This window comes from Struthio camelus, chromosome 2 (genome assembly GCF_040807025.1).
Source record: "Struthio camelus isolate bStrCam1 chromosome 2, bStrCam1.hap1, whole genome shotgun sequence".
NCBI classification, from domain to species: Eukaryota; Metazoa; Chordata; class Aves; order Struthioniformes; family Struthionidae; genus Struthio; species Struthio camelus.
Window position 1 is genome coordinate 62,168,669 of NC_090943.1, and position 25,933 is coordinate 62,194,601.

A 25,933-nucleotide genomic window follows, 5' to 3' on the forward strand; every position below is an offset into this window, starting at 1 on the left:
ACCCCAGAGCAAGTGCTCCTAGGTAGACAGCCTGTGGGAGAACAGGAGAATACCATTGTTTAATATTGCTGTTAAGTGCTGTGTCCTAAAAATAAACCTGTGCTCTGCGAGGTTTACTAATCTTTTTTGGACCAGGAAGACAGGCCAGCCAATCTGTACTGAGACACAGGTGTAAAGGCAGTCATTCAGATAAGTGGATCCTTACCCGTGTAGGGCTTTTTAAATCAGAACCAGCACCTTGAACTGTATCAGTAACTAATCAGGCAGGCACTTCAGGGAACAATGCCAGAAACTTGTGATGTATTATAGTGATTTCTGCTATTCAGAAGAACTGCTGTATTCAGCACAAGCTATAGCTTTTAGGTAGCCTTCAAGGATAACTTGTAGAGTAAAAATGTACTGCAGTAACGGTGTTAGGCATGAACAAGTACACCCATCCAGGACTATGGCATCACTCATTCATGCTAAAATTAAATACCCAGAAGAGTGCCCTAGTAGTCTGTCCAAAACTAGAGAAGAAAAAGTTAAGAAATATTAGGAAGATGAAATCGCTACTTTCAATTTTCTTATCTACAACACAATTTCTGGAATAGGTATATACATAATTTTCTTAGCCAGTGGAAGGATATAGTGGTGAATAGTAGGATAGATGACTTACTGCTCATTCTCTTCTGTGGTGTAGGTCATAACCATATGAAGTTTTCGGCTTTAATGGCATCACTCTCAGCAGCAACTCTTTATTACGAAAAAGACATTTTGCATTAATATGAATATAATTCTCTATTTAAATATAAAAATAAGAACCTGGTGGAACTACTTCTTCATTGAAATGCTAATGACTGCAAGAAGCATGTGAAAATTGACAAGAAGTAATTTAATCTCTACTTCTAAGCGTGGAAGGCCACTCTGACAATCATTATTCTCATAGCTTAGCAGAACGTTATAACACATCACCTGTATGCATACTGTCAGTACCTGTACATTCTAGTTGTTACAGCTTTTATTGTCTTCTAATTAGCAGTCGTCTTAAACACTGAAGACCCTGGGGGGCTGGGATATATTTTTCAGTAGAAAATTCACAACCCCCTAAATCCTGCTCTGTATTGATGTACACTAGTATCAGTGAAATAGGAACTAGAAAAAAGAGACGGAATGAAGGCCTGACTCTGTTTCTTCAATAATGCATTTCCATAGCACTCTGTAGCAATGACATATCTCACATTATGACAAAAGGTACTATAACATGTTAGAATAAGAACAGAATTATCAAATAGTTTTAGTATAAAAAATGTACAGCTTCATGACCTTATTAGTACTGTATTTGAAACAGAGCTTAAATTAACTGAGTTACTATTAACTCATCAATGAAGGTGAACCTAAATAACCTACAGACCTAGCTACAGTGAATGCAATGCAGAGTATAAAAAGCGTTTAACCTCTGTATGTGGCAGGATAGTTGTATTCTTTTTTTTAATAGAGGTGTCCTTAAATATTGACAACTGTACTTTCTTCTCTGAGAATCAAATCTGAATGTTCCCATGGATGCAGTATTTATTAAATAAACATCTCTGTCTTAAAGCACCACTTAAGATGCTAATAGATGCTTCAAATATTCCTTGCTTCAGCCCAGTAGAACTGGCAAGTTAGAGCATCTAACTGTTGGGGCTGAAAGGGTGATGTAACTTACTAGTTTGGCTCGTAGGGAATACGAATCTACAAGAAGATTGGGATTTTTAGCAAAGGAGGTACCTATTTTCCTGAAAACAAGATGACTTAACCATTATGTACTGGTATGACATTTACTATAGCACAGTATTACAGGTGCAAAATACTGGAGAGTAAGCTGCATGCTCATTTGACCATAAACCTTCAGGGGGAGGGATAATATCCTAAAAAGCTATGGAATTGTATATCTGGAAATTGGATCTCTGCCTCTTGAGTACTGTATCACGAACTTAATGGTTTCCGTGGCTTCTACCATTATGTCATCCTTTCACCTGCTAATTCTGTAGCCGGAATATGTTAGCAATCCTAAATGTGTCAATAAAGTCTCCTTTTTAAAAACGTGAATAAAAAATTACAGTTCAGTGGACAGGTGTCTGGGCATATTTCTGGGTTATAATTCATGTCAATATCTTTAGTGTGTTTTGATTTAGTAGACTGGCATATGTCATGTTGATGAGGCCTGCCCTTCACAGATGTCCCTGTGGTAACTGAAAAATGCTCTCATTTCTAAGATATCCTTGGCTATTCAAGAGTGTGATCAAAGTCTTAAAAATGCATGCATATACACATACACTTCCAGAAGCTATACACAGTGCCTACAAATTCTTTTATATTGTCAAAGAAAACATCCCACCCCACCATACTCTGGTCCATGTCTTCTCCCAAGCAAATCTTATATCAACAATTCTGTGCATCAAAATGGAAGAACTGCACACTTAAATTTTGTCCTCATACTTTGGTATTTCACATTTAAATATTTGTTTCTGTTGTATTAACAATTTTTTTCCAAAATTGTAATGCCTTTTCAGCAGTTTTCCAAAAACTTATTACTAGAAACTATGTAAATTTTAGGAAGATTTTCTCCCCTCCCCCCCCCCCCCCCCAAAAAAAAAAAAATTGAAAATGTTCAGCCAGTAGTAGCTGAAACTTTCCAAATGAATGCACTTGTGGAAAACTGTCCTTGAAGCTGTAATGTGATATTCTGTGTGACAATTAGACCGTTCTTCAGGTAAGGCCAAATTATGGTCTTAGCCCTGTAGGGAACTCTTCCAAAACTCTGTCATCTTAAGCTGTGCTCTTATATTATTACCCTGTTTCACAGACAAGCCCACAGTGCAAAGTTAGGCTCTGGATTCAGGTAGGATTTCCCCAAGATGGAAGGTTCCCATCTCGCCAGCTGATTTCAGTCCATTCCTGTTTTCTCTCAATTGTCATTAGGATAATAGCTAGAATGGAAAGAGCTGCAATTTTAAAATATTTATTGGAATATTTTGAACTTTGAATCTATTATAGCTTCTTCCTATGCTCACATGACTTCTGCTATTTCTGAATCTCTAGGCTTGATTAGACTTCCTTTCTCAACTTTCCTTTCAGTCCTATTGAGAGCAATGCATGAAATAAGTTAATGTTGCTCCCTAGTGTTTTCCTCTGTTTCTTCTGTCTTTTTCTCCTTTTCCTCGGAAGGAGGAAGATGGTCAGGTCAAGTCTGTTTAACCTGCTTATGTCTGCTGTGTCTGTCCTGCAAGACCCTTCCAAGGGGAGGGGTGGGAGGAAGCAGAGGACCCATGCACAGAGACCATAGGTGTATGGTTAATTTATGCTAATGGCTGCATGGAATGTCCCTGGAAGAGAGTGACCAACACTTCTTTTGATGTTCATTAAGGCTTTAGCCCTAGGGTTGGGGAATCATAGTCTTTCTGCTTCATCATGTAAACCACTGATGCAAAGCAAAACTGAAAGGTTACATAATCTATTTTACTAGGAGATATGTCAGTTTATTCTTTCTGTTGGTCCCTTTTGCCTCTGCAATCTGGCTTTTATCTCACTTCAGTATTGAAATAGCTGCAAGCATAGTGGCTCTATTTGAATGGTTCTTGCCCTGTCCCCTTTCTAGGACAGTTCTCTGCCTGAAGCTGCACAACCTCAAACACTTTGAGAAATCATGCGCGTTCATAGCCTGCCTCGTTTAGGTCAATTGTATGGGATCTTTTCTCTGCCCACTCTCACTCTCCCTCCCATCTCTTTCTTTGCATTTTCTAATACGAGTGGCACGTGTAATAATTACTGCAATGACTTTGTGAGTAGGCATTAAACAACCGTAACTGTCGTATCCTGTAATTTTCTGTCTCCTTGTTGTAAATAGTGGGTCACTAAAGTGCTTTCTACTATGACATATGTAGAAACATATGGCATGAATATAAACGTGCCATTCATCACTACATACTGATGAAAAGTGCCTCAACAATGGTAAACATTTAATTCTGTTGCACATATCTATATAATTAGTTTTTAAGATGAGATATTTTCCTTGCTAATTGTTTTTTTTTTTTTTTTGCAGAACTTCTAAGGTACCACAACTTTTTTTTATGCATACATACATACGTTAGATATGTGTAAGAAATGTAGAATTTTGAGTTATTTAATTCTTATTTAGCAAAGATTCTTGCTCCCTCCCCCAAGGAGCTTCTCAAATTTGATAAAGGAGGGAAATAATATTCATTGTTAACTTAAATGCAATAGGCTCACAATAGCCCAATCAAAGGCGATAAGCATAATTTTGTCGTAGGACTATGTTAAGTAGTTGCATGATGTGGAAACAGAGACGTTACCTGGTGTAATCTCACTGCAGAAAGCTTCCAATACATGTACTTAGTCTTCTAGCTGACATACAGAAAAACAGTTAGTGTTTCAGCTATGACATAAGAAGTGCAGTTTTGATTCTTAACAGCCTTACTCACTCATTTTTATTTCAGTTGTAGAGCTTTGTTTGGGGGATTTTTTTTTTTTTTTATTAGTCTGTCAGATGCTTTTGGAAATGAAAATGACCTTTGAGGGGGAGAAAGAGGAACAAATAATTAAGTCAGACTGAAGCTGTTATTGCTCTGGTTGGCATCCAAGCTTATTTCCTTAAAGATGAAACAAGATGAAAAACAACGAGAGAAAGGAGAAGAAGATACTGGGAGTAGAAAGGGGGAAGGAGGGAGTGCAAGCATCAAACAACGTGTTCAGGGCCTTTGTTTTTGGCCAGTTGACTGACCAAGATATATGCTGTCTATGCCAAAGGGAGAAAAGATACCAAGGAAGGAGGAGAATGTTAGTCACTGAAGCAGCTGGTGATCATATCTAAAGCAGCATCTCTGATGGCAAAACTCTAGAAAGACAAAGAGCTCCTCCTCCTAGCTTCAGAGTAAATTAACAGACTTGCAGGGAGCCAGTAGACAGAACAGACTATGTTCATGCCTCTACCTGAAGACAAAGGCTGAAGTTTCCTGCACCTCAGTTTTACTTTACTGATTTTTTGGGGAGCGAGGGGAGAAGGAATCTGTGTTCTTGTTTACAAGGCATGTCCTCTCAATCCTAGCTTTCATAAATGCATCTTTGTTTTGCATTTTGCTTTTTAATTATTAGTTTTAATTTGTGATGAGTTTAGCACTTCTGTGAAGATGTTCTTCGCAATACTCAGCTGTACCTTAGATTTGGTTAGTACCTTTCCTACTCATGCACTGGAGTTCAGCATTCAGCTGTTGGTAAAAGGAAGGTCGTGTACGTTTTTGTTGCTGTTGATTTTTTTCCCCTAGCTGGATGTAAGCTTTGCAGCCAGCCTCAAACAGTTTGCACACTGTAATTGCCAGCCTTTGCCTAGTCTCAAGGCTTGTTCAGTTATAGCTTGTCATCATGGAATACCTCTGAAATAGATCAGGAAGCTTTTTTTTTTATCTTAGGTTAGCACGGCAAAAGGTGATGTTAGGCACTCCTGTGCTTAGCCATTGCTTGGGGTTGAGTAGTTAAAACCACAGTTTGGGATGAGCGAGTGCAGGCTTGTCCTGTGGCAGCATGTGAGTTTGCCATCGTGGCAGACTTCCCTAGAGGAAATGAGAAAACACTACAGACTCCTCAGCCCCACTGGTAAATCTACACTTGAGCACCATGCATTTGAGGTCGTATTTTTATTACGTACGTGTTCAGAACTTACAAATACACTGTCCTAGGAACTCTACCTACATGGAAATGCAAGTTATAATAATCTCGGGACATGTTTTATAACAAATGATGGAACTTGTTGGGAAAACAGGGTGTGAGTCAACACCTGATCACCTCACAAAACAAAAATGTGATGTCATGGCTTTAGGGATTGCAGTAAATGACAGTAGAATCTCAGATATTCTCTGTATTCTCAGTCTCCCTTGTATACATAGAAAATGAAAAGCTAGCCCAGTGCACAACCGCAGGGAAAACATTCAAAGCATAAAATACCTGCATAAAATACTGAGGTCTGTCCTCAAGAGAAGAGTGTTTCAATCTGCTCCGTTTCAGTAGAGGGTAAAACTTGGGCGTTGGCACTTAAGCCAACTTCTTAAGTTGTCAGATATGAGAAGTATCTCTTCCCATCTAACTACTTTTCTTCATTTCTTCCTATTTTCTTCCTTCCACGCCCCAAGCTCTGGAGCAACATGTTCCTACATTCTCTATAAGTCTTCAATGTCATTTCATCCTCCTAATGTATTTTAGGCACTGTTGGAGCATCAGCTTCACAGAACATACATCTATAAGCAGAAATGCTCCTCCTTTTTTGGAAATTTTGTAATAAGCCATTTACTGAAATTTATTTTTTTTTTGACTCTTACTGAATTGCAGGACACTACAAGCCTGTATTTCAAGAAATAGACCCAAAAATAGGGGGAAAAGGGGTTGGCTAGAAATAAGATGTTGGAGGGTACCATGGAACTGCACCAAAAAGCCAAATGAGAGCTGTCCAGCTGCTAGGTAGCTCCACAGGTTGGCCACAGGGGGACTCTAAGAGTGTTAGGTAGCTTGCTGTGTGCTTTTGTCTGTCTGAATTTTGTATACTAGGAAAGATCATAAACTAGTTCTCCTTTAAACTGCTACAATGAGAATTAGAGGCAAAAGTTTAACTCTGAACCTGTCCCGTGCCATGTAGTATATTGGAGATGTGAGGACAAGCTGCTCCAGGCCAGTGATATGCTTCAATTATTCCTAGGAAATTGCTTCTATAGAGATCATTTCTGAGAGCTCAGACTAAGCTTATATTTTCCATAATATTTTTCTTTCCGCTTCTATTCACCTCAATCAAATTAAGGATAGGCTGTTACTTTGTCCTTGAAATCATGAGAGAAGTGTTATTTCTTTACTTTGTTTTTATAGTAACGCTCTTCTGGAAGTTTTTTCTGTTGTTTGGGTGGAGGCAGATGTTGAGATTTTTGCTTTGTGTTTTTCTTTGTTTTATTTCTGCTTATCCCAACATTGCTGGAGAAGGCTTCTCTGTTTCTGTGGACTCTGAGGAACAAGGAAAGCCAAGTGATCAAGAGGCACTATGTCAAAAGCCTGCAAGCTGCGAGTCGTGAACTTTAGATGGGGATTCTGGTATACAGAAATATTTTTCTCATATGTGTTCCCCCTTAAGGCTTCCTTGTCCTTAAACGATATTTCAAACAATGGCTCTTAAGCAAGTCATATGCAGTACTGGATGCTTCTCACTACTAGCACTGTCCTATCTTGCTGACAGACAGTGAGAGCACTTAACTGTTCTAATTATGGTTTCTGTTGTCATTTTCTTTAAAACCAGAATCAATGTAACTAAAGCCACAGAACAGATTAATTTGAAGGAAGTATGTTTAAAGTCCTGCGCAAACAGTGAATTAAGTCCATGTATTATCAAGATACATAATTGAGAGATGAGAAGAGCACAGACGAGAAAAGAGATTCATTCCACTTAGAATCCCTAATCAGTGTTCAGGGTGCAGTGCTGTGCACTGCTAAATTATCTAAATATGATGTGAATTTACAGAAAACTTATCACGCTTTCTCTACTAATTTCCAGAATGGGCGTGTAGTATGGAATTTACAGTATGCTGTAAATTCACCTCCATCTGGTAGGAGGCAAGAGAGGTGTGTAGAATTGGAGAAAAAGCCTGTAGAGCGATGTGAATAAGGGTGAAAAGGACTTAACCAGGATCATCTGGAAATTGGGCATTTTTATGTCCAAGGCCTCTGAAAGCAGCTGTTTCTCAGAAAATATGGCAGTCAATGAGAAGATGCTATGAAAAATCCATGCCACTAACATCTGTGAAAATCGAGAAAGCTTTTTCCTGAGAGCCAAAGTTGGCTGTAACCTCCTGAGCTATCTTTTTCTCCATAGCATCAACAGGTGAAGGAAAGGTGGCATGTAAGTTTTGTCGTAAGTTAAAAGCAAACCAGTGATAGCACTCTGCGTGGTTTAATGACCATAGCCCAGTCATCAGGGGCGAAAGAGCAGTCTACGAGATATTTTGCAATGAGTAAGGAACAATTACAACTGGAAAACTTTTAAAAAGTAAGCTTTCCCATTTGGGTTGGAGACCTGTGGATTCAGTGGACCAGGTCTGTTGTTTAGAGAGACTAAGCTGTTAGGTATGAGGGACTCCATCTACTTATGTACTGAAAGCCAAGTCTGCCTGACTTCAGATGCATGATATGCATGAGTTAGGGTGCAACTTGGCATTTTGATGTCAATTTAGTGTCCATGTCAGCTTCTGTTGTGTTTAGAGCTCCCATTCATGATCCAGTATTAACTTTTTTTTTTTTTTAATGCTTCCTGCTTTAGAGATTTTCCCATTTGCTAAACCCAAATCCTTGCAGGGAGCCTGAGAATATTGGCTTTATCTAATATGTGTCTGTTCTGTTGTGTCAGGACACGCTTCTCTGAGCGGGAACTATTGAGCTAATGTTCTTCCAATACTCCAGCATGGGATTTAGGAGGCTAACTCCACACATACTGAAACATTCAATAGTAAACAATTTAACAAAACCAGTGAGAATAAATTATGTGCAGCTGCAGTTCCAAATCATGACACTTTTTCCTTCCCTTCCCCAAAAAAACACCCCAAAAAACCCAGTGCTGATGAAGTGTCCTACCTTGGCCAGCGGTCTCATTTTAGTCATTGTTAGTTTACCTATTCTTACCACATTTTCTGAGAAGCCTGGTACTCCAAACTTGAGATATTTCTCCAAAGAGATGGAGTTTCCTGAGTAGCTGCTTTTCTTCCTCTATTTTGGAAAGCATTTGTGGGTCACAAGTAAGAATCATTGTAGATTTTCTTGCAGCTCAGCATTGTTTGACTGCAATGGAGCTAAGCTTTAAGTAATCATAAAAAGAAATTAAGAAAATACAATGTTTGACTGTAGCAATAGTACAATATACTGCTGCGAAACGATTTATCGATGACGGTTTGGGAATGACTCTTTTGGAGGTCTGTGGGCATCACTGCTCTGTTGGATTCGCTTCTTGGCAATAATCTGTGGTAAGGAGTTAGTGCACTCCTCACATAGCCTGTAAATTTTCAGTAGAAGCTCTTTAACAGGAAGCCTGGGAGAGTTAGAAAGACAAAACTGACTTTACCCCTCAAAGCCTGAGCAGGGAGACGTCTCTTCCTTGCACTTCAACGGTTCTTGAGTCTAGATCAAATACACTGTCACAAGCATTGGCTTCTGCCTGAAGATGCTTTATTGCTAGTATTGATCCAGGAATTAGCACAGAACTAAGCAGAAATGGTTACTCTTTCTTGCACCGTTCAGTGAGCGTCTAACAAACAAATAGCTGAGCCAGAAAGCTGCTAACCAAAAGCTGTGTGGAGGCTTTTCAGGTGACTGACGTTTATATTAGATAGAATACTTACGAATGGGGTAGACTTGAAAGTAGTTCTGGTAAACAGTTGTTATTAGCAAGGCTTTATTCATTAGCTTGCTTTGTGCTCTGGCATGCATTCACTGCTTGCTTGTCCATCCGTCTCGTTGTGTAAACTACATTACTTAGAAGCGATAGCCCATGGGAATTAAAAAAGAACAACCTACTTAATCAACATTAATATTCAGAGGGGTGTTCCCAAGTTTGTTTCAGCACTGTTTGCTAATCCCACTGTGTGCTGCAATGCTGAGCGATTGCTTCTCTCGTGCCTCACGCTCTTGCCACGATGGCCACTAATTCTTGCTACAGCCCTCATGTCAGCATTAAAACCATGCTACCTAATGCCCAGCTCTATTGCAAATCTGTGCTATCAAACACTCTGCAGGGCTTTGTGGCATGTGCAGTGGAAGCGAAGTGCTGCAGAGGCCACAGACCAGCAACCAGCTCCGATTCACTGAATCGGAGATTATAGAATCAAATTACAGTAACTGCCGTTTCAGCCTCCTTGTTAGGTTACTGATCAATCTTATGTTTTTAGTAGCACGCTGAGTGCCGAACTTGGAAAGTTTATTTTTGAGATCAGATGTTAATGTTTTCAGATCAAGTACTGCTTCTTGAAGACAAAAAAAAAAACTAAAACAAAGATGCTGCCTGATCTTCCTTGAAGATATTCCTGCACCCTTATACTCATCTTGAGCACTGTATTGCAGAGGGTCACTTAAGTAACAGTTTATTTTCAGTCTATATTGACCTGTGAGAAATCTGCTTTAACTTTGTTATTAATAGTTTGATTTAAAGGTAATTATGACTAACACTGTAATGCTGCTGTTAGTATAGGTCTCTTCACGTTCCATTTTTCTTTTTTGTATCTCTTCTGCTTTGTATGATGTGTAACTTATTTCTTCAAATTAATGAAGGAGACTGACCATAGAGCAATCATCAGTCTTATCTATGTTCCTATGAGCAAATAAAAGAAGGAAAACTCAAAATTCTAATCTAACACTGGATTTCTTGTTCCCAAATTTTTTTCTTGCAACACCTAGTTCTTGCTGAATTGTCGGTCCTTTTGTATCTTCAAAAAAAGTTTTGTTTTTGTACTTTTTTGTTTCTCCTGGGAAGATGAAGCAGGAAATTCCAGGACCTTTCTTTGTGACTTGTTTTGAGAATATCTTATGCCTGAGTGAGTACTCACCAAGTGACTGGAATAAAATGGTTTTTAATGCAATTCTTCAGAGAACTGGATAGTCCCTGTGGACAGTTCCTCTCTGTTCCATCTATTACAAGGATATTTCCATTATTAGGAAATACTTAGTTTTTTAATGCATTTGACCTTTTATTTTTGGTGAATTTAGTGTTCACAGAATTTATAGATTGACTATGTATATGCCAGTTGTGCCAAGCTCTTTTTGTAGATGGCTTTCTCCTGTGAACTGATCTTTTCTTCGTGGGCTAAAAAATTGCTGTACATGACAGCTAGATTTGTATCTAGAAACATAGATTAATGTTAATTCTTGAGTTAATAGTGAAAGACTGTTATCTTGCAATCAATTTCCTGCACTAGCCAGCTCGCATGTTTAATGATCTGGAATTTTAGTTAAATAGATGCTCAGTGGATTGCGTTATAGTAAAGCTCTATCAAAATGTTTGAATTTCAGCATCAGCTTCACTGCAATTGGGATTATACACAGTTTTGAGACTGCTAAAAAATTTCTGATATTGTCAGTAACTTTGTGGTATGTCCTCCTTTTCATGTTGTCTTATTTCATTTTTCTCTTCTTTTTTCATGCCCACGATCCCCCACCACCCTGGTTACTGGCCTCCTCATCAGTGGACTCCCTTTTGGAGAAGTAGAGGAAAACATTTGGCCCATTTAAGTCATTGGGGAAAACTTGCGCGCTTACTTGTGTTTTCTTTCTGCACTGAAATAGCCTATGTGCACGTGTGTGTGTTTTGAGTCATTCTGTTAGTGTGGAAGAGATGCACAATGTTAACGGCACAAGTCACCACCTGCGTTTGGTGGTCTGCAGGCACGTGGTTTTCTGTGTGCGCACAGAACCCTATGCAGTCGGTAGTCTTCATACAGTTTTAGTATTTGGTTGATGGATCACAACTATAATCTTCTGTAGTGCATACCTTTAGAAGTTAGTTAAATAAGGAAAATTTGTCATATAGTGTTGCAGTTTTTCAAAGTGAATTTACTTTTAGTGAAAAGGATATTTAAGTGAAAAGTGAATGTATATGTATATCTGATAGGCAAGAAAGACTTCATAGATTTCCTGGAAGCCACTATTTTAATTCCAGTCCTAGGTAATTTAATGTGTTTCTGATCATGCAGAACCCTGTGGAGATCAGAGGACTGCTTGAATATAAACGAGGGTATAATTTGTCATTATTGCTCAAGGAAATCATCTTTCTATTTGTTAAGTAAGGGGAAACCTAATAAAATAAATAGGAAAATTGTTCATAATCAGAGCAGGCAATTGCAGTCCCCTAAGCATTTGGTTAATGGTTTCCATTACAGCCAACGCTTTCACTTCGTTCTTTCTTTCTTTAGTCCTGATATCTTTTTATGTAATAGTTGAGAAATCCTTCAAAATTCTATGCAAAATACATTCAAAAAGCTAAGTGTCCAGCAAGGCTGGATGAAACGTAGGTTTACTAACCCATAAAAGAGAAAGAGTTATATATGTGTCTGGAAGAGTCGTTGACAGAGGCCAAACTGGAGGCCTAGGCCAAAGCATGTCGGCGTCTATGGCTTTTTCAGTAACGTCAGGTTGTTAGATGCGAACGTAGATGTTTCCTTGCAAATAAAATTTCCCGTTGCTCTCGAAAGAAGCTAGCTGTCATCATGGCGTCTGTGTGTGTTTAGAGTCTCAGTCGCAGCAGAGACAGCGTGGTGCATCTTTTCCCTCATGGGCGTATAGTTAAAACGGCCATTCAGTTCTGTAGACATAAGCTACAAAGTTTTCAGCACCTCAGAAAAATTAGTTTTAAAAGTGGAGTTACAGAAATGGAGGAGGAAGGCAGTAGAGGAGGGAATTGAAATTGCTGTAAGAATGTAGCCTTATTTCATTCTTTGAAGAAGTCCTGTCAGATGTGCACGCCTTTTGCAACCTAGGCAAAATGTGTTCTCATCTGCCAGTGCGCCATCATCTTCTCCAAATTCTGTGGAGGTTTCTATGCATGGTCTGATTTTTGTAGAGGGGGTTTAGATAGAGTATGCAAGAGAAACTGATTTGTGGAAATACATATTTTTTGACGTTTCTTCTTCATGCATCTGATCATTGCTGATGCTAAAAAAGAATCTTTGGAAACAAGAATATGTTGCACATCTGCTAGCAGGAAGCCAATAAGGTAGGCAGTACAACATAAGTTTCTTAAAAGTATTGTTTCTACACAGCACTGGCATTGGGATATATGTGATTTAGAGTACTATTTTCAGGGGTCACATACTGCAAAGACAGTTGGAGTGTCTGAAAATGCTGTTCTGTATTTCCTTAACTGAATTATTCATATGAAAGTACCCCATCCCTTCGGATGGAAGTAGTCTCCCCTGCGCTGAGTTAGGGAGTGTAGGGATGACTGATACGTCAGGATGAGAGGGAGAAATAAGGTCACGTCCTTGGGTTATGAAGGAATTAAAAATTTCACATTCAAGAATTTCATACTTCTGGGGCTTGAAAGCTTCCTGCTGGTTTAGCATAATCTTTATTCCTCATTCTACAGTACTCTAAAGCATTTTTAATTTTTTCATTCAAATAATTCAACTTGTGACCTTTACTATTTTTTTTAATAAGTATATATGCGATATTGTCTTTTCTTGGGACCAAGCCGTGCCTTTAGCTTCAATTTAGTGTAGCAAATTATGATTTTTCTTCCATCTTAGGTTTAGACTGAGATAGAACTAGATCACAACATTCGAAGGAAAGATTTTTAAACAGACTTTTCTTAAAGTTGCTGACTTTAATTAGAAGTCTAATCAGCTTTTCTTTTTCTCCTAGTACCCTTATGTGCCACATTTCAAACCACAGGTGTGCTAAAAAGCTGGATATAGAATGTCTTTTTAAACAATGCATGGCTGTTTTATGATAAGTGAAATCAGTAAAGTGCTGCGACTTGCTGTGGAGTTTTAAGTCCTGTTTCATTTGAGAGATTAGGAATAGAGACTTATATGCAGTTCTACGGTATAGGCATCAAATGTTTTCTGTCAGTCACAGCAGAACTCAACTTTGTTCTACTCTCTATACTTTGACAACTATTGGCAGTGTGTTTTGAATTTTTTAGTGCATAAGTGCCGAAATGTCAAAAACCAAGAAACCTGATGTTACACTAATACATATCACAGCAGTGTTTGTTATTCGTTTAGGCACTGATTCAAGAAAACATATCCTTAACTTTAAGCAGCTGAGTTTCCCATTTCTCTTCAGATGGGATTCTTTACTTAAATTTAAATCAGGATTATATGTGTTTCAGAATAATGAGGAATTTAATCGTATACCGTCAAGAATGTGCATTAAATTTTTAGACTGTAATTTTTCCATTTTTGAAAGACCTTGTGAAAACAAAAAGTAGTAGTATATTGGTTAGAAATGCAATTTTTCCCTGACTTTTTTCCCAGTGTTCAATTGAAAATAGCCCAAAAAGGTGATATCAGGAGGTGGCTGCATTCCTGAAAATGGAACCAAGTATTTCATGAGAATCTCTCGGGAATCATTTCAGGACGTTGCTTAACATTCAATTTTTTGCTGCAGTAATTAAAGGCCACTTTCAGTGCATTATATTCCTTTTCCTAAGGAAATGAGAGGAGTCCAGTGAGAGAGTGAGAGGAGCTGGCTGGATGTGAGAGGGGAGAGTGGAGGACTCTATTTCTGAGGATCAAGTTGCATCTATGTGAAGGATATGTCAAGGATCCAAGGACTCAAAAGCTGATGGGAGAGACGAGCATTTAGAGGAAGCAGTTGAAAGTCCCGGAAGTCTTGATTTGTTGTCTCTTCAGCTGTGTAGAAATGAAAACTGACCCGAGTTCTCAGGCTGCTGGTCAACAACGTCCAGGATATGGTTTCTTAACATTCTCTAATATAGTAAAAGTACCTCGACTCCTTTTTCTCAAAATATCCTTAGAAATAATCTTTTTAAACTGTGGTTATATTTTGGTAATTTTAGGAAGTCCTGTTTAGGATCACTACTAAAGAATTCTCTTATGTTGTTTTGTAAAGGGAAAAAGAAGCAACTGGTTTCTTTTTAAGTGCATACACTCCGGTGATATGGTAAAATGAACGGAAAGATGCTTTAAGGGAGATGCATGCCTTTCATTTTTTCAATTTTTTACCAGGTTATTTCTGAGGCTGCTCCCCAGAAGGAAGAAGCAGTTGTCAATTCTCCAGTAATTGAACTTTAAAAAAAAAAAAAAAACTGCCCTTGCCTATATTCTGTTCACTGTGCTCAAAACAACCGCACTGTTAATTCTTTTATGTCCTTTGTTCTTGACTTTAATGTTCCTTAATCTAAGCTGAACTGCAATTGCCATCTGTTAGACTAGGCACTTAAATGATCCAAGTCCTCCTTTGTATGACCGTACTATGTCTCATTATTTATTGTTCCTTTCAATATATGATCATTTTTGAATTCTTGTTTCCATTTCACCCATACAAGGTCGTCATCTGTGTTACAGACTGAAGATGATTTAAGCTTTTCCCTTCCAGGCACTGTTTTTCATTAGACGGATGGTTCATGTTATTGCAGTCCCTCCCCCACCCCTACTCCCCCGCCGGGTGTGAGTGATCTTTGTTCTGTTTCTCAAGATCTCTTGAAATCAGCTTTGTATATACAACTGTGTCAAATAGTTAGAAATCATCTTTAGTGATCCAGATAAGATATCCTTTGTCTACTGTATTGGTAATGCCCCTTAAAACTTCCGGGAAGTCGGTATGGAACAGCCATTTCATTATCACCTTTCTATGCTGTACGGATAACAGTGGGTTCCTTGAAAAATTGTTCTGGTCATTTCTTTCCACTGTATCTCATTAAGCATCTAATTTATTTACTACATATTGATTTAAAAGATCATAACTGTAATATCATCCAACATTACAATAAGTTCATGAAATCGGTAGAGTTTTCTCGTCTTGCTGAGCTATTAGGAAAGACTTTACATAACTACAAGGGAAAATGTACAGTTTCTTTATCTTGGGCATAAGAAGTTAAAAGGAAAATATCCCATCAGTAGTTAATGATTAATCTTCAAGTTTAATTATTCTTTTGATGAAGAAACGATGCAAGGAACAGTACAAGGAAAAAAATGTATTTCAACCATTGCTGCAGTTGAAATTGGTCCCATTCCATCTAAATATATTAAACTCATTGATTTGGATTCCGGTAGAATTTGGTCCATTAGAACACTCTTTATTTACTCTTTGCTTCTGGATATTGGAGTTTTCTGAGTCTAAAAGCCATTTGCTACATTAGTAAAATTAGAGCACTATAATTCGTATTGTCGCAGTAACTTTACTGCAGAATTGACATTTGCAAATCTCAGGCAAGATTGTCAAAACGTTCATTAACTTCACTGGAACTTACATTTTTCATTTTTATAAACCAACTGTAGCTCCTTTGTATTCTGTAGTTGAATTAGTTTCAAACTGCTATATATAATTTTATATATATATATATATATATATATGTTTAAGAGAGAAGGGGAAAAAGTTGGAGAGGAAAAAGAGGGCAATGTATGCTGTAATTTTTTCCATATCAATTGTATGCACCAGGTCTTTCATCTACTACATTACTGTTAAAACAAAACAAAACAAAACAAAAAACCAAAACCACCTGCTTAGTTTAATGTTGCTAATGGCTGTTGTGGTATCATCCCACACAATTCAACGGAAATTGGAATACCAAATATGTTCTTACTGGAAAATAAAATCAGATATCTCATCTTGCTCTGTTCTCAGAACAGATGATTACTGCTGTAATTTTTATCCTCCCTAGAAGGCAGTGCATTTTTAAGTGGGCTGTCTTGCATAGTTTCTTGAGTGATTTGTGGTGTAGCATATTGTAAAGCACATTGCAGTAATCTAATTTGAAGTGACAAATGCACCACTGATGGTGGTGTAAAAATCACTGTGTCTAGTAAAAAGGTAGCTATCCCCAGGCTGATGTAGGAAGCAAAGGCTTGCCTAAAAGTTGATGCAATACAGTTGTCTAATAGTGATTAGAAATCTAATAGGGCCTGCAGGCATCAACTTTTAATAACAAATGGAAAGCACCCTGCAGCAGGTGAAGATAGATATAATTTTCATTACAGCTTGAAGTTGCCTCCCCTGTCTGTGACATAGGTATTGCCTTATGTTTATATTTGCCAAGCTTCCAGCTGACAGTCCCATCCTTCCATCTTACCCAAATGCTGAATATGCACTGCTGGTTTAAACAAGATGCAGGTGGGAATTATCAGCAGTGCAGTAATGGTCATCAGTGAAAACTACATACCCTTGTTAGTCTTCCTGCAAATGCATGTAAGCCAAACAGGAAGAGGCTTGGATAAAACTCTTGCCAAGCAGTGGTGTTTTGGGTGAAGGGCAGTTAGCCACCATTTTACTAGTGATCAAGAAGCAGAGACAGCCAGCTAGAAGAAACATTGTCAGCTTGACGGTTAAAATTTCACCTATGACTGAGGGTAAGAAAGCACAAAGAGTCAAAAGTATGGACTTGTAATCTTTACTCTTGGATTTGTAAGTAATGACAGTTTTGAAAGGAATATGAACTATTTTATAATCTTGTTTTTTCTCAAAACCGTCTTCTCTGAGGCTTCAACCAAGAACTGAGGTGTGGTTGAGTATGATGAATGTCATCATACTGGAAGGCATTTATTGAGCCTGTCAGCCACCTTTTGGATCTCAAAAGTGTGTCCATCAAAAAAGCCAGTGATCTATTAAAACCCAGCAAGAAATGGTTTCTGAGAAAGGAAACTAGTCTTCTGATTTCTTGAGACAAATTTTAGTAAAATAATATCTTAATAAGAAGATAAGGCCATTAGTGCCAAAAAGGTAAAACCAATAGCTGTAACTCTAAAGATAAAAATAAAAACAAAAAAACAAGACCCTATAGAATACATCCATTATGTTTTCCAAAACTTACTTCCAGTTAATTTTTATTACCAAGGTTGAGATATTTTCAGAAGCAAGTTTTCTTGCTTGAGTGAGCACCAAGCAAATGAATGAGGAAAGTTCAATAATTGGAGAAATTGACTGTTCAGAAAAATTCCAGAACAGTATTAAATGCTATCACTGTCATAGCACAAGCATGTTAAGTAAGAAGTGGGAAAAATTACTTAGTATTTGATTTCTCCAGTCACAAGCTATTCAAATGATGCAGTTTTAAAATCCCTTTCACTTTTTATTAATGAATCTGAGCAGGCAGGATTGTCAACAGATCATTGCAATTGGACAGTGTTTTCAGCAAAGTAATGGCACTTTAGCTTCCTTTTGAGAAGACAGGTGATGGGTGATTTTTGTTGTTGTTTTTTCTTCAGTTTAAAGTCAATCTTAACTGAATGTCACTATGATATCTATGCATGGGGGAGGAAGTGCTTCAATGCAGAGTAATGCACTAAATCCCAGAGAAAACAGGCTCCCTGTAAGTGTGTCAAAAGTCTTAGTAGTTTTGACCTAATAAGATTTTTCGTACTGAAAACTATCATTAATTCTATTAATAATTTTCTGATCTGCATAACAAATTTAATAATCGGATATCATTAGACCTGCAGTTATGTGCTTTCTGTATTCTGTTCAAGAAAAATAAGACTCCTCCCTCACTCCTCACTCTTCTTCATCCTTCACTGCTAAAAACAAAATAAATCCCAAAGCGCTTTTTCGTAGCTCTTTCCTTTATGAATAGGCTATCGTATTGGATGTTAAAAGAGAGCTAAGAGGAAACATGTTTGCATGAAGAAGTGGGCACGTAGGAGAGCATTGTTTTTCTGATGTATGTACTATAAGCTTGTGTTGGTACTCTGTCCTTCCGCAGGAAAGGTAGTGTCAGCACAGTGAATGCAGTTGGGGATGCTTATGTGTCAGCGTCTTTGGGAAGTATCCAATCTCTTTTGCTATGAATGCAAAAGTCATTTTGACTACAAGTGTGGGCAGTGAGAGAGGGAGAGGGACACAGAGTGGGACAGATGCTGCTTTGCATGCGCAGGTTCCTTTTCTTGTTTATCTTACTACAAAAGCAGTCTGTTGCAAATCTATATAGAGTTCTGTTTTCCACTTAAAACATCATTGTTATCTAAGGACGGTATCGTGGATGCATCTCAAATTTTTAGCATGCACTTTAAATACAGAATTCCTTTTCTGAGGCTTCACAATTCCCTTTCTTACAATGGAGCTAAAAATTTGTTTTTGTTTAAGTGAAATATCAGTCTTCTTGACCTAAATTATTTTAATAACGGAATGATGCAAGCTGCTCAAACCCTCTACACATCTGAAATTAACTGAAATCTGTGCACAGGATAAACTTGGTGGAATATAGTTAATCCAGTTAGTAACAGTGCTTTACCTAATAATGGCTACCTAATGTGTTCTTTAGTCAGTTCAGCACATCAGGTCATTCTTGGTGTTTTGATTTTTGTTCTGAGATCCAAAGGAACTGGGTCACTATCTACTTATCTCTTTAAACTACATAACAACTCATAAGTCTCCTGGGTTTTATGAGCTAATGATACAAGTGAGATTAAGTATGATTCATATTTACGCACAAACATGAAGGCTTTTGTGTGTTTTTTTGCTCAACTGCCATGTCTTTTTTGAAAGTTCAGTAACTATATATGAGTTTCAAAATTAGGGCCAGTCAGTTATATTGACTGACTGCACTGCTTAGCCTTTTTGGACTAGTCTCAAAAAAAAAAAAAAAAAAAAAAAAGGCTACAGAATGGGCAGAACTGCGTCGTCGGAGCCCTGAAGAAACAGTAACTCCCCCATGCAATTGGATGACGTGCACCAAAAAACCTTGCTCTCTTTTGCTTTTAAGTTGCTATTATACCCTTCATTGTAGTGTTACTGAATTTTTATAATTAAAACATACTTGGATATCTTACAAACATTAGCTTTTAACTTTCTGTGTTTGTAATGGGAGTACTATAATTATCCTTTAAATATTAACTATGCTCAGTATTAATTCATTTTAACATAGTTTTTAAATTTGAATAACAAAGATCATAAGCTCATAGAATTTTTTATAAACGATGCTGCTTAACAGCATTATAATTGTTTTCTTAAGTGATCTCTTCTGCTCTTTCAAGGGGTTTTCGGCTGTATGGAAGTCACATTTGGCTCTGCAGTTTCTTACTATACCATCCAACAAAATGTCTCTAACTTGTGGTTAGAAATCACCATCTGTTATGCTTTCTTAAAATAGTTGCCGGCATATCACACGAACACTCATACCAGTGTTGTGACTGTAATTGCTAGGAATATATATCAAATTACAGTTAACAATTTTTCACTTCCAGCAACCTCAAATGTGGTTTCTGTGTACTGTTAACAGAAAACATGGAGTAGTTTTTCTTTCAGATTTTAATATATTAACTATGGCTGCCTTATTCTGTTCTCAGTTACATGGGGGTTACTCCATAAATGGTGATGGTGTAGGAATTTAAGACAGTACAAACTATTTGCATTATCATTTCTGTAATGGAAACTGGCAGCAACTCTCAAACAGATTACTGACCGACTCTAGCTGACACCGTTCTTCAGTGAGTGAGCAGTGTTTCTGAGAAACTGGAACGATAAAAGAGAAAGTGGACATTAAATATCTAGCCAATTTCCTTGGAAAGCAGTATTGCACTGAGGACTGAAACAAGCAGTCCGGACTAGAGGGGGAAAAAAATAGTTGGGAATCACTGTACTTACAGAGAATGCCTATCTTTTGTATAAAATACGTTAAGTTTGGGATTCCTGCCAGGCAGCTTTCTCGCTTAGGCTCTGTGGCCAGCACCGATAGCGTGACTGTGTTGGATGCAGGAATTGGCTAGTAGTAATAGAGGGGGAAGGATTTTTGTTTGTGTCCATGTTAGACTCTTAAAGTGTTTTAGCAGCTGAGGAGAGACCCTGTCATTCTGGGGTCTGTTCAGTCCTTGCCTCGAGGCATGGCTTTCTAGCTAAATCAGAAAAATGGGTGAAAACTGTAAAATCCCCCACCCACACAAAGAAGCGCCTTTTCTGTGCCCTGACCAAGACTCGACCTCAGCACTTGCCCTGTGCCCAACCTGCTGCTGCCGACACAGATCTTCCAACTTCCACTTTTCCACCAGGCCACCTTGCTGGATGTCCAGAAATTGTCAGCACGTATGTGTTGCCTGCTTCCATGCTCTGCGGACAGTAAGCCCGATACAGCTCACTGCCTGCTTTGAGGCTTGCCAGTGAGTGTCCTGTGCATCTGTAATCCAGTGGGATTTTTTTCCATGTGAAAGTCTGGGGTCCTTTGGTTGTTTGAACCAATCTCTGAAATAGTTGGTTGAGGATGAGATTGGAGCTAGCCTTCCCTTTTAAAAAGGAAGAGTTGACCAGGGCTGACTTTCAAATATCTGTACCCTGGATCACCCAGAATGCTTTAGAAAGTATAGGATGGGGTCAGAGGTTATTCTGTTAAATGTATTGTTCTCCCTGACACACGCACGCATGTAATTTTTTTTTCTCCATCCTGTGCTTGAGGTCACTGTCCTGTATTACACAACACTTAATGTTTGTTATCAACAAATCATTTGTCAGAAAAAGCTTTGTGTTTTTTTTTTTCTTTTTTCCTGCTTCATGAAACTGTTTTATACTGGTCTTAAATAAGTCATTGTATTGAGTTTTGAAAGCAGCAAGTGTTGGCTTACGTCACTTAGATATACCCTAATCGACCTCCCATCATCTTCTGGACAGCAGGAAGAGATTGAGTGGCTTTTCTATGAATCATTATTGATTTTATGCTTATGTTTATAAATATGTGTATTAAAAGGTGCAACAAACTTGTATCTATTAGTAGTACTTTATTTGTACTGCAACACAAAGATCCTCAGGGGGTTCGGAGGACACATTTGGCTGAATTGGCCCCATCCTCTGTGAGCAAAGAGCAGCCCTTTGTTCACCAAACCAAACCAAATTTCTTGTTCAGGGAGGGGGCGAGTAAGTTAACCAACCCAACTGAAACTCCGTAGAAAATTCAGGTAACTTCCGCTATCTACAGTGGAGTGCTGCCAGCAACTTTAACAATGTGTTTTTTCAAAAAGCGATCAGGGTCTTTTTGTATATGTACATGCATGTGCCGTGTTCTGTCTGTGTGGTGCTAATTTTTCTGTGCATTTTTTGTTCACGTGTAGATGTTTTACCCTTTCTGTGTAAAGGAAACTTGCATCCATCCAGGAGTATGTTTGTATCTCCTTTCATCCAGTGGGCTGATGCCTGAGCCTGAGCTTCTCCCTCCCCCTCAGGGGAAGTATCAGTGCTGGGTTGTCTGGAAGCCGGTATGGGAAAGGAGCTCCCTTTGGGGACATAATGCCCTGTGCAGCTGCTATTGCTGATGCCACTGCTGTAGCTTTCTCCTGACTAGCCTAGGAGCCTTTCCAGGCTGAGAAAGCTAAATTAAAGCAGTGTACCTATTAGGATAGTTAGAGCTCTTACATGTACAGTGCTTTCTGCCAAAACCCAGACTTTCCTGGCAGTGAATATATAACTTAGTTCAATCCCTTCCTCCAAAATAAAGCTTCAATAAAATTCCATCCTAGGTGTTTAACAAAACTGTGTGGCATTCTATATATAACTTGGTAGCTGATAGCTGAAATCTTTCCTCAGTCCTTTGGAGTGGAATTAAAGAAATACAGAAATAAAGATTCCTTTTTTTCTCCTTCTCCTGCCCCCTTTCTTTTTTTCTAAGCGCAAGAATAGTGTTGTTTCATATGGAGCTTTGGATGAAAGTTATGAATATTAACATAATAACCATCTTGCACCACCTGCCGAATTTCATCTCATTTGGCTAGTGATGTGCACTCCCTGTGGAGGATCCGTCTGCTTTGCTTACCTTATCTCTGAGCGTTTGATTAGCGAGACTTGCACTGTATCAGTTACAAACACATGGGTCCACATGATTCCATGTAATCCAAAATAGACTGACACAATGGAGTGAAAATTAAATCTGGGAAAAGATGAGTCCTGGTGATAAGAATAATCGTGGCAAGGGAAGATAACTTTACTATGGGACACACCCCAAACTCTACTCTAATATATGTAAGAATATTTCTGTGAACTTGGTGAAGAAGTACGGAAGCACTTTGGAGTATACCCTCGTTTATCAAAGTATTTTCATGTAGTTAAAATATTGAACTCCAATATTTGGTTGTAAGTTTTAGGATTAGTCAGAGACTCCCATTAACAGGGATGAGAGCTGCGTAGATGAATTGAAAGCCTACTGCTATGCACTTCCTCTTAGGTCTCTCACCACTGTAAGGCGCATCTGTTAGGTGAATTAGTATTCTTTGAACCTGCCAGATGATCTCCCTGGAGAATGAAGTCTAGGTTTGTGATAGATGCAGCAAAGATAGCAGCATGACAAGTTTTCCTCTGTGTGCCTCTGAAAGGATGACTGTGGTCAATAGTGCTGCTCCACAGAAACAGGTGAACTGTCTAGGGCAAAGGCTTGGGCGGCTCATCCAGGAAACTGAAGTTTTGTGCAAGCCAATTCAAGGCACTGGAATAGATTCTTACAGATTTCTTAAGTTTTGCCTTAATGTTCAGCACTTCTTATTCCAAGTAAAAGACATGTTTCTTTGGCTTGGCTTTCACTAGTAGAAGTGTATAAAACGGCAGAAAGAGAATTAGTTAAATCCCCTAAAAAATGTGGGAGAACTATGCACAATGAGTATTACTGACCAAAACTGAGGCACTTCTAGGAAGCTTTAAGATAATGTGTGAAAGGACACAATCCGTAGAGCAGAAGAGAATGCTCTGGGTTTTTATTTACTCTCAGTCCCTAGTACTAGCGTGGAGGAGGATTGACCTATTTCAGTTTGTGGCTATTTGAGATGGACGCTATGGACTAGCAAGTATCGGCTGTGAGAGTTAACTGTTAACTAATCAGCTTGAACTAAACAAAATATTCTTTTCAAGCCCTAAAATAGCATTCATACAGGAAGACAGCATCATTAATGATGACTGAATCTTTGTAGTTTTGATTCTAAAAAACTATGTCTCTTTCAGGTGATTGGTTTTTATGTTCCAATTCTGTGAAATGTCCATCTGAGAAAAGATAATGAATGGTCTAGTAGAGGAAAATTTCTCTGTTCCTTTTCTTTATTTCCTTTCTAAACTGCATTCCAGATTCCACAAATCTTTCAACCAGAGGGCTGTGTTGTTTCATTGTTATGGTATCTCACTGTAAATCCCTTCTGGTAACTACCAGCAAAGCATTTGTAGCAACTTTGTCTAGGGACTTGCTATTTGGTAGTTTAAAGCAGTCTAACAAATACAGCCTCTGTACTGTGGTGGATATTTATGTTCCTTTTGTGGATGTGCTAAGCTGTGGGAAGGACTGAGATTCAGCCTATCCTGCTTTATTTCTCGTCACCAAAAACGAGGGGCATCCTTCCCTCTTCCTTTCACCTTTTCACACCTATACTGAAGCTTTTATATTTATGTTGTCTCTTTCTATTATTTCTTACCTTAAGATCCATACTATAACCGTAAGTCTGCTGTCAGTGGGGTCATATAGCACTTCTATTGTAAAATATTAAGTCTCACTGAGCACTGGTTTTGGTTTATCCAGGGGACAGAACTTGGGTCAGTAAAAACGTACAAAACCTTTACTCTAGTGTCTATTAATAAAACACTGTTCTAGTATTAAACATTAAATGATGTAATCACATTAGAATTTGGTGCATCTCTAATATTACAATATTGCAGAGCACTGTTGCCCTCCAGCCCACAGTAACTTGCCACACAGTGAATTTTCCTTGCAGGGAGTCCTTAAGTCTTTATAGCACCTGCCTTGTGTCCTTTTAATTGATTTCTGATCAAAGCTAATCCTTATTAGTTCCGCAAGTCACTGATGCTACTGGTCGTTTAAGGAAGTCTACTTATAGAAGTCATGGATACCATCCTTTGCATAAGCAAGCAGCACATTGGTTATCAAAACCACAAAGGCAACTAGCATTTCATCTTTTCATCAGCTTGTGGAAAGTTGTTGTTTTTAGTAAATGCTGCCCCGTGATGACTGTATACATGCATGCATGCCCTTCTTCGCCACCCCTCACTCACAAATTGTGTTGCAGAATACCTCCACCTTTTGTCAAAGGCCAAGATTTATTTTAATTTGGTTCCAGTGTCTTCTACTTATTTTTGCCTTGTCTTTTTTCCCCTCTTCATTTCAGAGGATAAAGTATGGACAACTGTGTACCATGACCTGCAAATGCAGACTTCTGTGGGAGGCAACAGCCTGGAGAAATTATCTGTACTGCAGCTCAATTACAGTGCCACTATGGACCAGATTTCTGCCATCACCAGTAGTGCTGAGTACTGCGAGCAGTTTATCTCCTATTCTTGCAAGATGTCCCGGCTGCTGAACACACCAGGTAGGATGAGAATGGGATATCAATTACATATAGCATTAGAGAACTTTAGAATTATCTAAACTGTTCAGTAAGTATTGCTGTTAGACCGCTCCACTCGGTGAACGCGTTTTCTGTTCTCCCTCATTAAAGCTCAGAAAGAGGTAAATATATGAAAATGCAGAAGAAACCTTTTTTCTTAAGAAATTTTGCCTGTTCGCTTGCTATGGAAATGAATGCTGGAGTGCCACAGATCCCTGTGTTCTTCTCTTAGATTTAATGCTATTTAAAACAGGAAGTTTTTTATAAATAGGATGACTTTGAAAGTTCAATTGATAGAGACTGGAAAAATTGTTTTGGACTGGATCTTTGCGTGTCTGTGTGTCATCATCTACTGCAGTCACTGGGAGCGCTGGCTGAATGAGGGTTGAAGGATTTGTCCCTATAACATCTCTGAAACAGTTGCTTAAACATGGAGCATTTGTAGGTAATCTGCCTGACAGATTGCAGAGGTTGGCATGTTGAGTAGTGTGGTTGCATCAGAAAGATGATGTGCTAGTACCTATAAGCGGATCATTGCAAGCTTCTCATGTTGTTATATAGCTCTACTGGAAGAGAACAGATCTAGTAGTGCTGAGTGTGCCTTCTCAACAAGTCTTATTTATAACTGATTTAAAAAAAAAACAAAACTATTAGTTGTTGCTGAAGATTGTCTACAGAATCAGTAAAACAGTATATTAAAAAGGAATTCATTTTAGAAACCCTTTTAATATGCAGTTAGAAATATTTTATGTATGCTCTAATTGTGCATGATAACATTGTGTTAAATAGTTCTTCAGTAGTGCTTAACTAAGACTGAAGTGTAAGTGGAAGCCTATAACACTTGTGTGATGGCAAAATGAATTCGTTTTGATCGGAGCAATTAAAACGCATTTCAGAGGAAACTAATGGCTGGA

General features: G+C 38.3%; 1 protein-coding gene across 2 annotated transcripts in view; it reads left to right on the forward strand.

Annotated features, from left to right (window-relative positions):
* The window catches only part of CNTNAP2 (contactin associated protein 2), a 1,135,762-nt gene that overhangs the window by 770,861 nt on the left and 338,968 nt on the right, over positions 1–25,933 (forward strand). For both annotated transcript variants that reach the window (XM_068936036.1, XM_068936037.1), the window contains exon 13: positions 24,801–25,001. In XM_068936036.1, the coding sequence (XP_068792137.1) occupies positions 24,801–25,001 (201 nt within the window). The remainder of the gene's footprint in view (positions 1–24,800; positions 25,002–25,933) is intronic.